The sequence below is a fragment of the Macrotis lagotis genome, chromosome 1 (genome assembly GCF_037893015.1).
Source record: "Macrotis lagotis isolate mMagLag1 chromosome 1, bilby.v1.9.chrom.fasta, whole genome shotgun sequence".
NCBI classification, from domain to species: Eukaryota; Metazoa; Chordata; class Mammalia; order Peramelemorphia; family Peramelidae; genus Macrotis; species Macrotis lagotis.
Window position 1 is genome coordinate 63,883,177 of NC_133658.1, and position 12,947 is coordinate 63,896,123.

The 12,947-nt window shown below is 38.4% G+C and overlaps 1 protein-coding gene across 4 annotated transcripts in view; it reads right to left on the minus strand.

The window, feature by feature from the left end:
- Positions 1–2,660: 2,660 nt before the first annotated feature.
- The window catches only part of LOC141500012 (carboxylesterase 3-like), an 81,981-nt gene continuing 71,694 nt past the window's right edge, over positions 2,661–12,947 (minus strand). For all 4 annotated transcript variants that reach the window (XM_074202876.1, XM_074202884.1, XM_074202869.1 and 1 more), the window contains 2 exons: positions 7,267–7,345; positions 2,661–3,030 (listed from right to left, as the gene is read on the minus strand). In XM_074202876.1, coding sequence (XP_074058977.1) covers positions 2,847–3,030; positions 7,267–7,345 — 263 coding nt within the window. In that variant the 3' untranslated portion in view covers positions 2,661–2,846. The remainder of the gene's footprint in view (positions 3,031–7,266; positions 7,346–12,947) is intronic.

Below are 12,947 nucleotides of genomic sequence, written 5' to 3' on the forward strand. Positions count from 1 at the left end.
AATTTGATTCAATTCTCTTTATATTTGATAGATGAGGCCTTCATCAAAGATACTTGTAAATTCCCTCCCTCCATTTTCTGCTTTCCTCCTAATGTTTGTTGCCTTGGTCTTGTTTGTGTAAAAAACTTTTAATATAATTGAAATTATCCATTTTCCATTTTGTAATTCTCTCTCTTTCTTGTTTGATCCTTTATCCTACCTTTCTCCATAAATCTGACAGGTAAATTATTCTGTGCTTTCTTAATTTGCTTATGGTATCACCCCCTTTGTCTAAATCATGTGCCTATTTTGACCTTAATTTGGTTTATGGCGTGAATGTTGGTCCTAGTTTCTGCCATACTGTTTTCCAGTTTTCCCAAGAGTTTTTATTGGTGAAATACTGAGTTTTGCCCCCCCCAAAATTAGATCTTTGGATTTATCAAACACTAAATTACTATGCTCATTTATTAAAATGTATTATAGACCTAATCAATTCCACTAATCTAACACCCTTTTTCTTAGCCAGTAGCAGATTGTTTTGATTTTTTAAATTCAGTTTTAGTTCTGATATGTCAATGCCACCTTCTATCCCATTTAAAAAATTAATTCCTTTTATATTCTTAGAGAATTTTGTCAGTATTTTTTGTAGTTCTACAAATTTTTTTTTTTTGGTGACAGTGAAGTATATTAATTTAGGTAGAATTGGCATTTTTATTATGTCTTACCCATGAACAATTAATATTTTCCAATTATTTAGATCTGACATAATTTGTGTGAAAAGTATTTTTTAATTATATTCCAATAGTTCCTGAATTTGTCTTGTTAGGCAGACTCCCAAGTATTTTATTTTGCTTATAATTATTTTAGTGGCATTTCCCTTTCTATTTCTTACTTCTGATCTTGGTTGGTAATATATAGAAATGCTGATGATTTATGTGGGTTTGCTTTATATTCTGCAATTTTGCTCAAGTCGTTGATTATTTCAATTAGTTTTTTTATTTATTTCTCTAGAATTCTCTAGGTACACCATCCTGTCTTTTTGCAAAGAATGATAGTTTTGCTTCTTCATTGCATATTTTAATTCCTTCAATTACTTTTTCATCTCTTATTGATAAAACTAGCATTTCTAGTGTAGTGTTGAATAATAAGGGTGATAATGGACATTCTTGCTACTTATTCCCATTACAGGTAACATTATTGATGGTTTTAGATAGATACTACTTATCATTTTAGGAAAGTTCCCTTTATCCTTATACTATTTAGTGTTTTTATTAGTGATGGATGCTGACAAAAGATTTTTCTGCATCTACTGAGGTAGTCATATGATTTCTGTTGGTTTTGTTATTAATATGGTCAATTATGTTATTTTCCCTAATTTTGAACCAGCTTTGCATTCTTGATATAAATCCCACTTGGTCACAGTGTATGATTATACTTGTGATTTATTGCTATAATTTCCTTTCTTGTATTTTATTTAAAATTTTTATTTCGATATTTCAGTATTTGTAAGGGAAATTGGTCTATAGTTGTTTTCTTCCTATTTTAGGGATCAGCACCAGATTTGTGTCATAAAAGGAATTTAGTAGGACTCCTTAATCTGGATTTTCCTTTAAATATTTGGTAGAATTCATTTATGAATTCATCTGGCCCTGGGGATTTTTTTTTTTTAGGCTTGTTCAATTTCTTTTTCTAAGATGGGTAATTTAAGTATTCTATTTCCTCTTCTGTTAATCTGGGTAATTTAATTTTTAATAATTTAAAAATTTTTAGATTTATTGACAAATAATTGAGAAACATATTTATCTCATAACTCTTAATATTCCTTCTAGTTTTAAATCTACAGTCCCTTATAACTCTAAATCCATACTTGTTCTTTTAATTATTTTTATTTTTCCTGTTATAAGCTTTTTTAAAAATTAAATTTATTGATTTTATCCCTCTCTTATTAAGTAAAATTTAAAAACAAAAGAAACTCTCAAAATATCTAAATCTTGCTTTGATCTTATGACCTGGGTTAGAGTTTGGTACCATGGGGATATCTTTGGTAAGCCACTTCAACTGCTTCTAACAAACACAGGGCAAGGGCTTATAAGGGGGTCAGAAGAAGTGATACTGAGACACCCTCCTGAAGGTCTCTCTTAAGAACTTTAAAATTGATTGTTCAGCATGGGAGACATTGGCACAGGACTGCCCAGCACGGCAGTTTCCTTCCTCATCAGAGAGGGTATCGTGCTCTATATGCAAAATGGAATTGAAGTAGTTCAAAAGAAATGTGACATATGTAAGTTTAGAATAATTCAGGTGTTCACATAGACTATTTGTGCCCAACCTGTGGCAGAGCATACCTAGCTAGTATTGGTCTGATCAGCCACAGAGACACACACTGTAATTTATCTCAAACATCGCAAAGTGATTTTGATCTTCTTTGATAATGAAGGATAAGAACCAACCAATCAACTGCTTCAGGTCCTTCATTTGCAAAATGGAAATAATGATGCAGACATTACTTAGTTCCTAGGATTGTTGTGCTGATTAAATAAATAATGCCAGTAATGTACTTTGTAAGCAGGAAACACTATATAAACACAATGCATACTTTGTAAGTTCTACTCTCTACAATGCTCTATGATTGGGGCTACGAGGCTGTCATAAAGACAAAGAAGACATGTCCCTTCAAGAAGAATAATCAGGTATTTATTAACGTTATCCTTATTACTGCTATTGTTATTTTGGTTGTAAGTTTTTATTTGGTGAATTTGGTTGTTTGATTAGTTATTGTAAATGCACACAAAAAGTTTGCTAAGATCTTAAAACTACCTCTTTACATGTTTTGGTCTTGATGTGTTGTTAGCTCAGTGTTGGAGAAATTACAACTCTATGTTCATTTTCTTTTTTTCATGATATGGCTTGACTTCGTTGTTGATTTTTTGCCAAAACTCTAATTTGTCCTCTCTGAGTTTTCTTCCAACCTTTGGAGACAAGTTGATCTGTAGGTACGACTCTGATTGATCATAGAGAGGCCAATTGGGCAGCCCTTCTCCATTGGGGTCCCTGGAAATTAGGGGAAAAGGAGTGAATGGCCTGGAGAATGGATAAGAATGTAAGCTGTACTTCTCACCCTGCTAAAGACACAGGTTCTATTTCCTTGATGGCTCTCTCTCTCCCTCTGGTCTTTTCCAACTTCACACCACACCTTGACCCTCTAAGAAGAGCTCTTCCTTGACTCTAGATTAAGGACTAATTTGCAATAGTTACCATCCATCCCTACCTCTATCTAACCTTTAACCATTAGAATGTCAACTTCTTGAAAGTAGAAAACTTCTTGTTTTTGTATCTCCAGGATTTAGTATAATTCCTGGCCATAGGAAATATTTGATAAATGCTTAATCTGATCTAATATAGGACCTCATGTTAAGTAATGACACCTCATATTATTTGGAAGCAAATGCATGTGCTAACATATATTAATGACAACATATTTTACATGTGCTGTGTGTTCTAATCCTATCATGGGAGATATGTGACTCTTTGGTGAGAAAGGACCCTTGCCTCCCAACTACATTTTCTTTTTGACTATATTTATTAAGATAATATTATGGGGACAGCTAAGTGGCGCAGTGAATAGAGCACCAGCCCTGAGTCAGAGATTCTGAATTCAAATCTGACCTCAGACACTTACTAATAATCTAGCTGTGTGACCTTGGGCAAGTCATTTAACCCTATTGCCTTGCAAAAACCTAAAACAAAAGATAATATTATGGAGGTGCTCTGGAGAAATGGGTTGGAACATTGTAATGTAAGGGATTCAGGTTGGAAACTTACTAAAGTGATGGTAACGGAACTCTAGAGGCTCCAGTCCTGAAAGTGGGTGGGAGGAAATGTTTGATGGGAAGGGTTAATGGTATAGATACTTCTTCTTGGGTGACTTTGGGAAAGTTTTTTACCTCTCTAGGCCAAAGTAGTTAGACAAGGTAGTTAGACAGGATAGCCTCTGATGATGGCAGAAGTTCTTAACCTGGGGTTTGTGAACTTGGTTTTGTTTTTATATTGTAGTAATCATATTTATTTTGTTCAAAACAATAATGATAGTTAACATTTCTATAGTGTACTATTGTAACAAGCATTGGGCTAAACTCTTCACAAATTTTTAACTCATTTGATCCTCCCAACAATCCTGGGAGGAAGGTGCTGTGATTACTCCTATTTTCAGTTGAGGAAACTGAGGCAAACAGAGTTTGAATGACATGTCCAGGGTCCCACAGCTAGTAAGTGTCTAAGGTCAAATTTGAACTTACCTTCCTAATTTTAGGCCTAGTTCTATTACTGAGTCACTTAGCTGCCTAATGTAATTGGTTTCCTTTTAAATCCAGTGTATTTTATTATAGAATTTAAGGGGCAACTAGGTGGCACAGTGGATAGAGCACCAGCTGTGGATTCAGGATTTCCTGAATTCAAATCCAACCTCAGACATTTAGCTATGTGACCATGGACATGTCATTTAACCTTGATTGCCTAAAAAACCCATAATTTAAGCAGGGGTCCACAGACTTCATCATAATGCCAAAAAAGATCACACATAAGAAGGTAAGAATGCCTGGTGATTGAGCTTTGGGACTGGCATTGATTGACTTGGCCATTGAAAGACTGGACAGGGAACAGGAATAGAGGGACTGTGCAGGGATAGAGTGTTTGGGTGAAGATTGGTAGGACGTGGAAAGGGAGTGTGCTGGGGAGAACTTCCAGTGTGCGGTGAGGCAGTGTGTGGTGAGGCAGTGTGTGAAGCCCCAGAGTCCACATGGGAATTGGAGCTGGAAGTGAGGAGGTTAGAAAAGGCTGTAACGTGATTGCTAGTCCCTTCCACCCCCTCCTCCATAGCAGAGTGAACTGCAATGAAAAGCTGTAAGATCTGATGCTACCTCATTTAGACTGTCTGAATTATGGACTTGGGAGCTCAGTTTATTTTCTATTATGGGGGGATCCTTTTGGGGGGTGTTGTGTGGGAATAGGGTGATTTAAGGTAAAGGGGATTCTGGCATTATGGGTATTCAGTGTGGGATAGACAGCAGGCTTAATTTTTTTTTTTTTAGGTTTTTGCAAGGCAATGGGGTTCAGTGGCTTGCCCAAGGCCACACAGCTAGGTAATTATTAAGTGTCTAAGGTTGGATTTGAACTCAGGTACTCCTGACTCCAGGGCCAGTGCTCTATCCACTGCACCACCTAGCCGCCCCAGCAGGCTTAATTCTTAAACTTCTCAGGACACTTGAAGCCAGTTAAATTGCACATTGAAATAAGGAGAAAGCAGAGCAAAGGGGCTGTAAAATAAACAGGGTCAAAATCCCCACCAGGAACTAAACAGAGCAGCAATGTTGATTTGTACTGATTTAAAGACAAGGGGAATTCCAACAGTAGCATGATGTTATTACATGGGAGGTGACTGGGATATGAGATAAATGTCCAGAAATGTCCATTTGTTCCACTCAAGGTATATCTGGAGGCAATGTAATTAATTATATTATGAGCAACCTTCTAAGAACTATTCTAAAAGGGGCAACTCAGTAATGCAGTGGCTGAGCCTGGAGTTAGGAGTTCAAATCTTGCCTCAGATATTTTCTAGCTGCATGACCCTGGGCAAGTCATTTAACCTCTGCCGTCTGCGATTCTTCAATTATAAAAAGAGGATCAGAATAGAACCTACCTCCCAGGGTTGTTGTAAGAATCAAATGAGATAATATTTATAAAGTGTTTAGCACAGAGTCTGTTACCCAATTGGTGCTTAATAAATGTATCTTTTTTTCTGCAAACAGGATCTTGCAGGGTTGGACACGACTAAAACAACTGAACAAAAACACCAAAGGAAAGCACTTAAAAATTTACCAAGTAATTTATGAATGTTTTATAGTTGATGAAACGGAGGCAGATAGAGGTTAAATGACTTGCCAGGTTTACATAGTAGCAATTATCTGAGGTTGTATTTGAACTTGGACCTCCCTGTTTTCAGGCCCACCACTCTACCAGCTAAGTCACCCAGTTGTCTTTCTATTCTTTCCTTTATAGAGTGAGTGGTTTTTAAAGCCCCATATTGACCAGGTGTTACCTAATCCAAGAAGATCAGACAATAATTGGGACAATGAAGGTAGCCAATGCTGCTAACAGCCATGGCAGGCACCAGTCTCTCTCTTCCTCTGAAGGTGTTTGTAGCACCTTCTTGGGTTGATCTTTCTAAGTTGCCTTGGACCTTTGGAATCAACTGTTGTCAGAAAGGACAGCAAGAGAGCCAGAAGCAATCTCCTTGTAGCAAAGTAGTGAAGCTCTATGGTATCTGGTAACCCAGATAGATTTCCTTGGGGGGGGGTGTCTATATATGAGCTCTCCTGTGCTATATGTATCCTCTGGGGAAAAGCTCATGTTTTTAATAAGATGAAATGCTATAAGCTCCCAGAAGTCTTAATGCACAGTATATGTCAAAGAGTAAGGGAGTGTAAAGAGGCAGTGCCATAAGGTAAGAGACAAACTTGTCAGCATCTTCTGAACCCTTCTCAGTTTTCTGAGGTGTTCTTGTGGATTGTAGGGGGTTTCTTCAAGGCAGTGGGGTCAAGTGTTTTGCCCAAGGTTACACAGCTAGATAATTATTAAACATCTGAGGTGGAATTTGAACTCAGGTCCTCCTGACTCCAGGGCTGGTGCTCTATCCACTGCACCACCTCCACCTAGCTGCCCTGGGTTGTGGGTTCTTGAATTTAGAGATCCTAGGACTCAGACATCTCAGAATACTAAGGAAACATGACTGGAAAGAGAGAAAAAGAAAACAGGGGCTCCAAGAACCTTTTTAAGGAGGCTAGGCAGCAAAGGTTAGGATTTAAATTATTTCACAGCTAAACCCGAAAATTCAAACTTTAATAGACTTATTTTTAGGTTTTTGCAAGGCAAATGGGGTTAAGTGGCTTTCCCAAGGCCACACAGCTAGGTAATTATTAAGTGTCTGAGGCCGGATGTGAACTCAGGTACTCCTGACTCCAGGTGCTTTATCCACTGCACCACCTAGCCGCCTCTCTAATAGACTTTAAAGATGGAGTTCTCTTCTCTACCACTTAGAACAAAGATCATCTCTGAGGTAGCAATGGTCCTGGTTCTGTACTTTGGAGCAGGGATAAGGGGAGAATATGAATTTCTAAGATTATGATTCTGTCCCAGGTCATGGATTCAAATATCCTAAGACCTTCCTCAGAACCCATTCTAGAATTAAAAGGATTCTCTTTTCTTCAGGGTGACTGTCTCCATTTTACTTACCCCTTCCGAATGAAATTGGCCCATAGTCTCATCATTGTTTTGCTTAGCTGTTTCTCCTCCTCAGTAGAGTCTGGAAAAGCTGAGAAGAAACATCATTTCTCATGGAGTCATATCCAACTGGCATCATGAAGCACTTGATGCAACAAAAAACTATTGGAGCTTCATACTTGGGTCACACTAAATATCTCAGAAATACCTGGACTTGACCAAAAGATTTGTTGTTCATTATAATCACTGTACTTAATTTTTTCCCATGACTTCCCATTTTCTTTTTTGCAAGGCAGTACAGTTAAGTGACTTACCCAAGGTCACACAGCTAAGTAAGTATTAAATGTCTGAGGCAGATTTGAACTCAGGTCTGCCTGACTCCAGGGCTGATTCTCTATCCATTGTGCCACTTGGCTGCCCAAATTCCTATTTTCTAATAATTTTTCCATGAAAACTCTGATACCCAGACATGTAAGCTGAGAAACAGTTTTAGAATCATAAAATTATCAGAAAAGGTATATGGGCAACTGCCCTGCAAACTTCTGGCTAAGCATGTATACAAAATTAGACAGTGATTCTATATTTTATATTTGACCACACTTTGTGATTTTTTTTCCTGTCACCTCACATAGTACACCTCAGCTTCTTTTCTATTTCTATGTGAAGATGCTCCTATGTTCAAAAGTTCACTTTTACTCTCTAGAGTAAGATGCAGGGGGCAGCTAGGTGGCGCAGTGGATAGAGCACCTGCCCTGGAGTCAGGAGCACCTGAGTTCAAATATGGCCTCAGACACTTAATAATTACCTAGCTGTGTGGCATTGGGCAAGCCACTTAACCCCATTGCCTTGCAAAAACTAAAAAAAATAAAAGTAAGATGCAAGGGGCAGGAGAGCACCAGCCCTGGAAACAGGAGGATCTGAGTTCAAATCCAACCTCAGACACTTAATAATTACCTAGCTGTTTGACTTCAGGCAAGTCACTTAACTCTATTGTCATGCCAAAAAAAAAAGTCAGATACCAAAATGTGTTTCCCTATTGATCACTATTATTTAAAGAAAAACTCTGAGCTTATGCTTAGAAGTCTCATAAAGAATTCCAATTGCATGGGAGTTGCTATCTCAATATTACCTACAGATCATTTTGTGCCACAAAGTTTAATATTTTACATATCTTCAGTTTTTGAGAAATTCCATGATATTTATATGCTACCCTTGAGGAACAAAGTAGTTGACTTTGTCCCATATTAGCCCTGTCTTGTCCTATTCCCAAGGAACTCGTGAGTCTGCTCCTCCCAATTTGTTATCACTGGTCTGGGATGTAGCTTGGGCCCCATAAATTCACAAAGCATTCCCTAGAGACAGAGAGGAGTGACCCCTATCCCTACTTTCCTTAATGTAAACCAGTTACAATCCCTCACCTCCATGATGCTGGCAATGTTAGAAACAATGGTATGATCTCCTTCCCTAATCTGTGCTATTTTTTGTTCTATGCTTCTACTTTTGGCTAATCAAGGAAATCATCAGACCTGTTTTCTTGCTTGATTGTGTCCCTGTGAACATACCATTACCTTGCTCAGAGAAATGTGCCTCTGTTTACATTTTTGTTAAATTTAATTATTGACACTAACTCAGCATTTGGATGCTTTTTAGACTGATGAAGTAATTCTCTTATTGGCCACTGAGCAGGAAGAGATAATGTCTCAATAGATCTTTTAAAAAATATTGATTCTTGGGGTGGCTAGGTGGCGCAGTGGATAGAGCACCGGCCCTGGAATCAGGAGTACCTGAGTTCAAATCCGGCCTCAGACACTTAATAATTACCTAGCTGTGTGGCCTTGGGCAAGCCACTTAACCCCATTGCCTTGCAAAAAATATATATATATATATTGATTCTTCTTCTATCTCCCTTCCTTTGACTCTGGGACTTCTCATGAGGGTGGCTCTTGTACACATTGGTTACACTGTCATTGTTCTCACATAGCAGCTAGAACTGGGCTTTGACCAGGTAATGTTGAACCTGACACTCTGGATACCTTTTCTGCTTCTGATTTTTTGCCTGGTGTCAGAACCTACTTGCTGTTCTTTTTGGCCATGGTTGCCTGCCTGACCACACTGTATGCTCTGGGTGTGATCTGGGCCCCTGAACCTGCAACTGGCTGCAGAGATGTTTTGTTGCTGATGCAGACCCTGACCCTGATGCTAACAACGAATTTTATTTCAGAAGACACAGCAAGTTTCACTTTCCAGCCTACAGCTTGGTGCACCTCAAGCCATTGCTCCGGCAGCAGAGGGCTGTGAATTGAACACTAACTGGGCTTTCTGTGTTGACAGCAAAAATGTCACATGCTATTGGACAGGTTGTAATGGTACTGACTATTGTTCAGAGAATACAACAATTCCAAATTGCACTGTCAACATCTTAAGTAATTTCAAACACTCTCTTTCACTCTTTGCTGTTCCCACCCTCTACAGAGGGAGAAGGGAGGGAGAAGGGAAAGCTTTTTTTTTTAGGTTTTTTTTTTCTGCAAGACAAATGGGGTTAAGTGGCTTGCCCAAGGCCACACAGCTAGGTAATTATTAAGTGTCTGAGTCTGGATTTCAACCCAGGTACTCCTGACTCCAGGGTCGGTGCTCTATCCACTGTGCCACCTAGCCACCCCGGGAAAGCTTTCTTTATGGAACTTTGAAACTCAAACCCATGTCTCAAAAAACTTATTTTAGAAATCAAGGGACCCCCATGCCTTCTTCCTGGTTTGAGGAGGAGAGGGGGGTTGGGCAATCACTATGTTTTTCAATAGGTTATTGATTGGGAAGCTTCATGGTCAAATTAGTTAACAACTCAAGTTATTATAGTTATTTATATGCTGTAAATGACTTTTTTTTAAGGTTTTTGCAAGGCAAATGGGGTTAAGTGGCTTGCCCAAGGCCACACAGCTAGGTAATTATTAATTATTAAGTGTCTGAGACCGCATTTGAACCCAGGTACTCCTGACTCCAGGGCCGGTGCTTTATCCACTGTGCCACCTAGCTGCCCCTAAATTAGTTAAGAAAAAAGGTGAAGAACATGTTTTTCTGGGATCAGGAAATTTAGATTTTATCTTTTGAAGGAATCCTGTGCTTATGGTTAATATTTTGGTGTGTTATATGTGTATATGTGTATTTAAACATCTATAGGATATTTTACATCTCTCTACTAGCCTGGAGAAGTGGGGAAATGTTTCTATATTCTGAGATCTGCTATTGGCCAGAGTATCAGTCTCAGCTTGGTAAATGTGATACAAGAGAGTTGTTTCTTGTTTGTGTTAGTGTCTAAACTCCTGTATGTGTGTGTAATTCAGATCTGAAATAGTTAAATGTTAACTGAGTTAAAAGTTACTCCTTTTAGTTTGGGTTTTGAATTTGATTGCCTTGAAAGGTTTGTAATCTTTGTAAGTTGGGGATAAAATGTATTTCAAGGAATTTAAGAATATTGGTTTTTACTACTGGCATTTGTTTATTTTTGAACTTTTGTTTACAGCTTATGTGGCATTCATTATGCAATAATTTTATTTCAAAAAAAAAGACAAGAAGTGGGATATGTTAGGGACTCTTGTATATGGGAGTGCTGTGAACCTTTATCACCTGGTGTCCTTGAGCACCAGAGCCTTATTTTACTAAGTGCCATGGGAATGGGAGTGGATTAGAGACTGGGGAGGTATTTAAGCATTTGTATTTTGGTAAATAAAGGGAGACCTTGGAGTATATGACTATTTTGGAGAACTTGTCATCCTTGTTTTCCTTGTCTCCTGGCCCTTTAATGATCATCTGAGGAAAGATTGAGGGAATCCAGACTGGGACTCAACATATGACATCCAAACAGGGACTCCACAAAGAATATTTAAAAATCATAATCTGTTTTGAGTTTTTCCTGCTAATGTCTATTTGTGAAAGCCCTTTTTATTAATCTTTTCTTTTGTATGTCAATATCTGCCCCATACATGATTTATACTGTGTATGGAGTATCAAACTACTCTGCTTTTTGTGGGGAGACCCTAGATATGAACCAAATCTAGGTATTAAGAATATCTTCCTTAGAGAACACTGGAATGAGTCAAGAGTATGAGAGGAAAAAAATTGGCCCTTCTAGGTGGTCAATATTTCTCTCAGACTATGCAGTTACCATATTCATGGGTCCAGAACATGTGAGACCAAGAGTAGTAGATGTAGAGGAGATAGGGCCTCCAACTCATTTAAACATAAGACCTCTTGGACTAACTGGAGACTCACGATCTCTAGGTGATCTCCTGACCAGGTTTAGGCTTGCCTAACTGAGTCCCATTTGTTATGGCCACATGGGAGAAGTTACTATTTTGCTATTTGAAATTTAGGACAAATGTTCAGTGAACTAACTTCTACATTAAAAGATTCTCTTCATTCTTTCAAAAGATAACCCTCCTTTTCCTACAAGGTGCCACCATCCTGCCCTTTCACTAGACCTCTCCTCTCCCCACCACCTATATCTGGAATCTTCCTTGCTGGAAATTTCCAGCAGCCATATTAATTGATACCTACCTACCTGTGGCAATAGAATCAATCAGGAGACTTCAACTTACCCTATAAAACACTTGACTCTCTTCCACATTTCTGATTGATCCTTTTATATGTTACTAATCCAAAGTATATATACTGAACTGGGGAAGAACAAAGGGATTCTGGTATAAACTGGGTTCAGGTCTGGAAGGCAATTTTCAAATGATTACCTTTGTCCCTTTCTCCCCTTGCTGAGTCCTCAAGATCATTCTACTCAAAGTTGAGACTTTACCTTGATAAACCCTGCCTCATCTAGAGAGAAGGCCCCCTCTTGGGACCCTGTGACCCTGATGTAGCCTGTCCCCTTCTCTCCCTAAATCCATTCTGCATCTCTCTAAGAGGTTAAAGTTAATAGCTTTCCTGGGGAAGCTAGGAAGCACAGCAGATAGAGCACTGGCCCTGGAGTCAGGAGGACCTGAGTTCAAATCCGACCTTAGACACAGCCTAGCTGTGTGACCTTAGGCAGTCACTTAACCCTATTGCCTTAAATAAAAAAATAGCTTTCCTTTGTGTAAAATAATCTGGTTTTTTTTTTGGAACTGGTTAACTCAATTTTGTTCAGAAAGATCTACTGATCCACACAAAAGCTTTGACTTATTCCTTTACATCTTGGGCAGCCTGGTGACCCTCTGCCTAGGATAGTTTACCATATTGGTGGTGAATTTAATGTGGACCCCCAATTGGCTTAATGCACATCAGAACTCCTAAGATCAGACAATCCAACAAGCTCAGCCTTCCTAGAAACCAGGATTACAATCATGTACCACTATGCTTGGAAACTGCTTTATAGTATTATTGTTTTTTTAATGGAGATAGCTAAATCTCCAAAAGTAGCTGCAATGAAGTGGGACTCAAATATCTTTAGAATGTTGTGGCTACTAGGATTGATAAATGGATTTCACAATAATCGAAGTCTTCTTCCAATTCTTTCTCCTCCTGGTTATTCATTTAGCTATATGAATGCTTTAAATTTTATTTATTTACTTATGGCAATGGGGTTAAGTGACTTGCCCAAGATCACACAGCTAGGTAATTATTAAGAATCCGAGTCTGAATTTGAACTCAGGTCCTCCTGAGTCCAGGGGTGGGGTTCTATCCACTGCCCCATATGAATGCTTTAATGA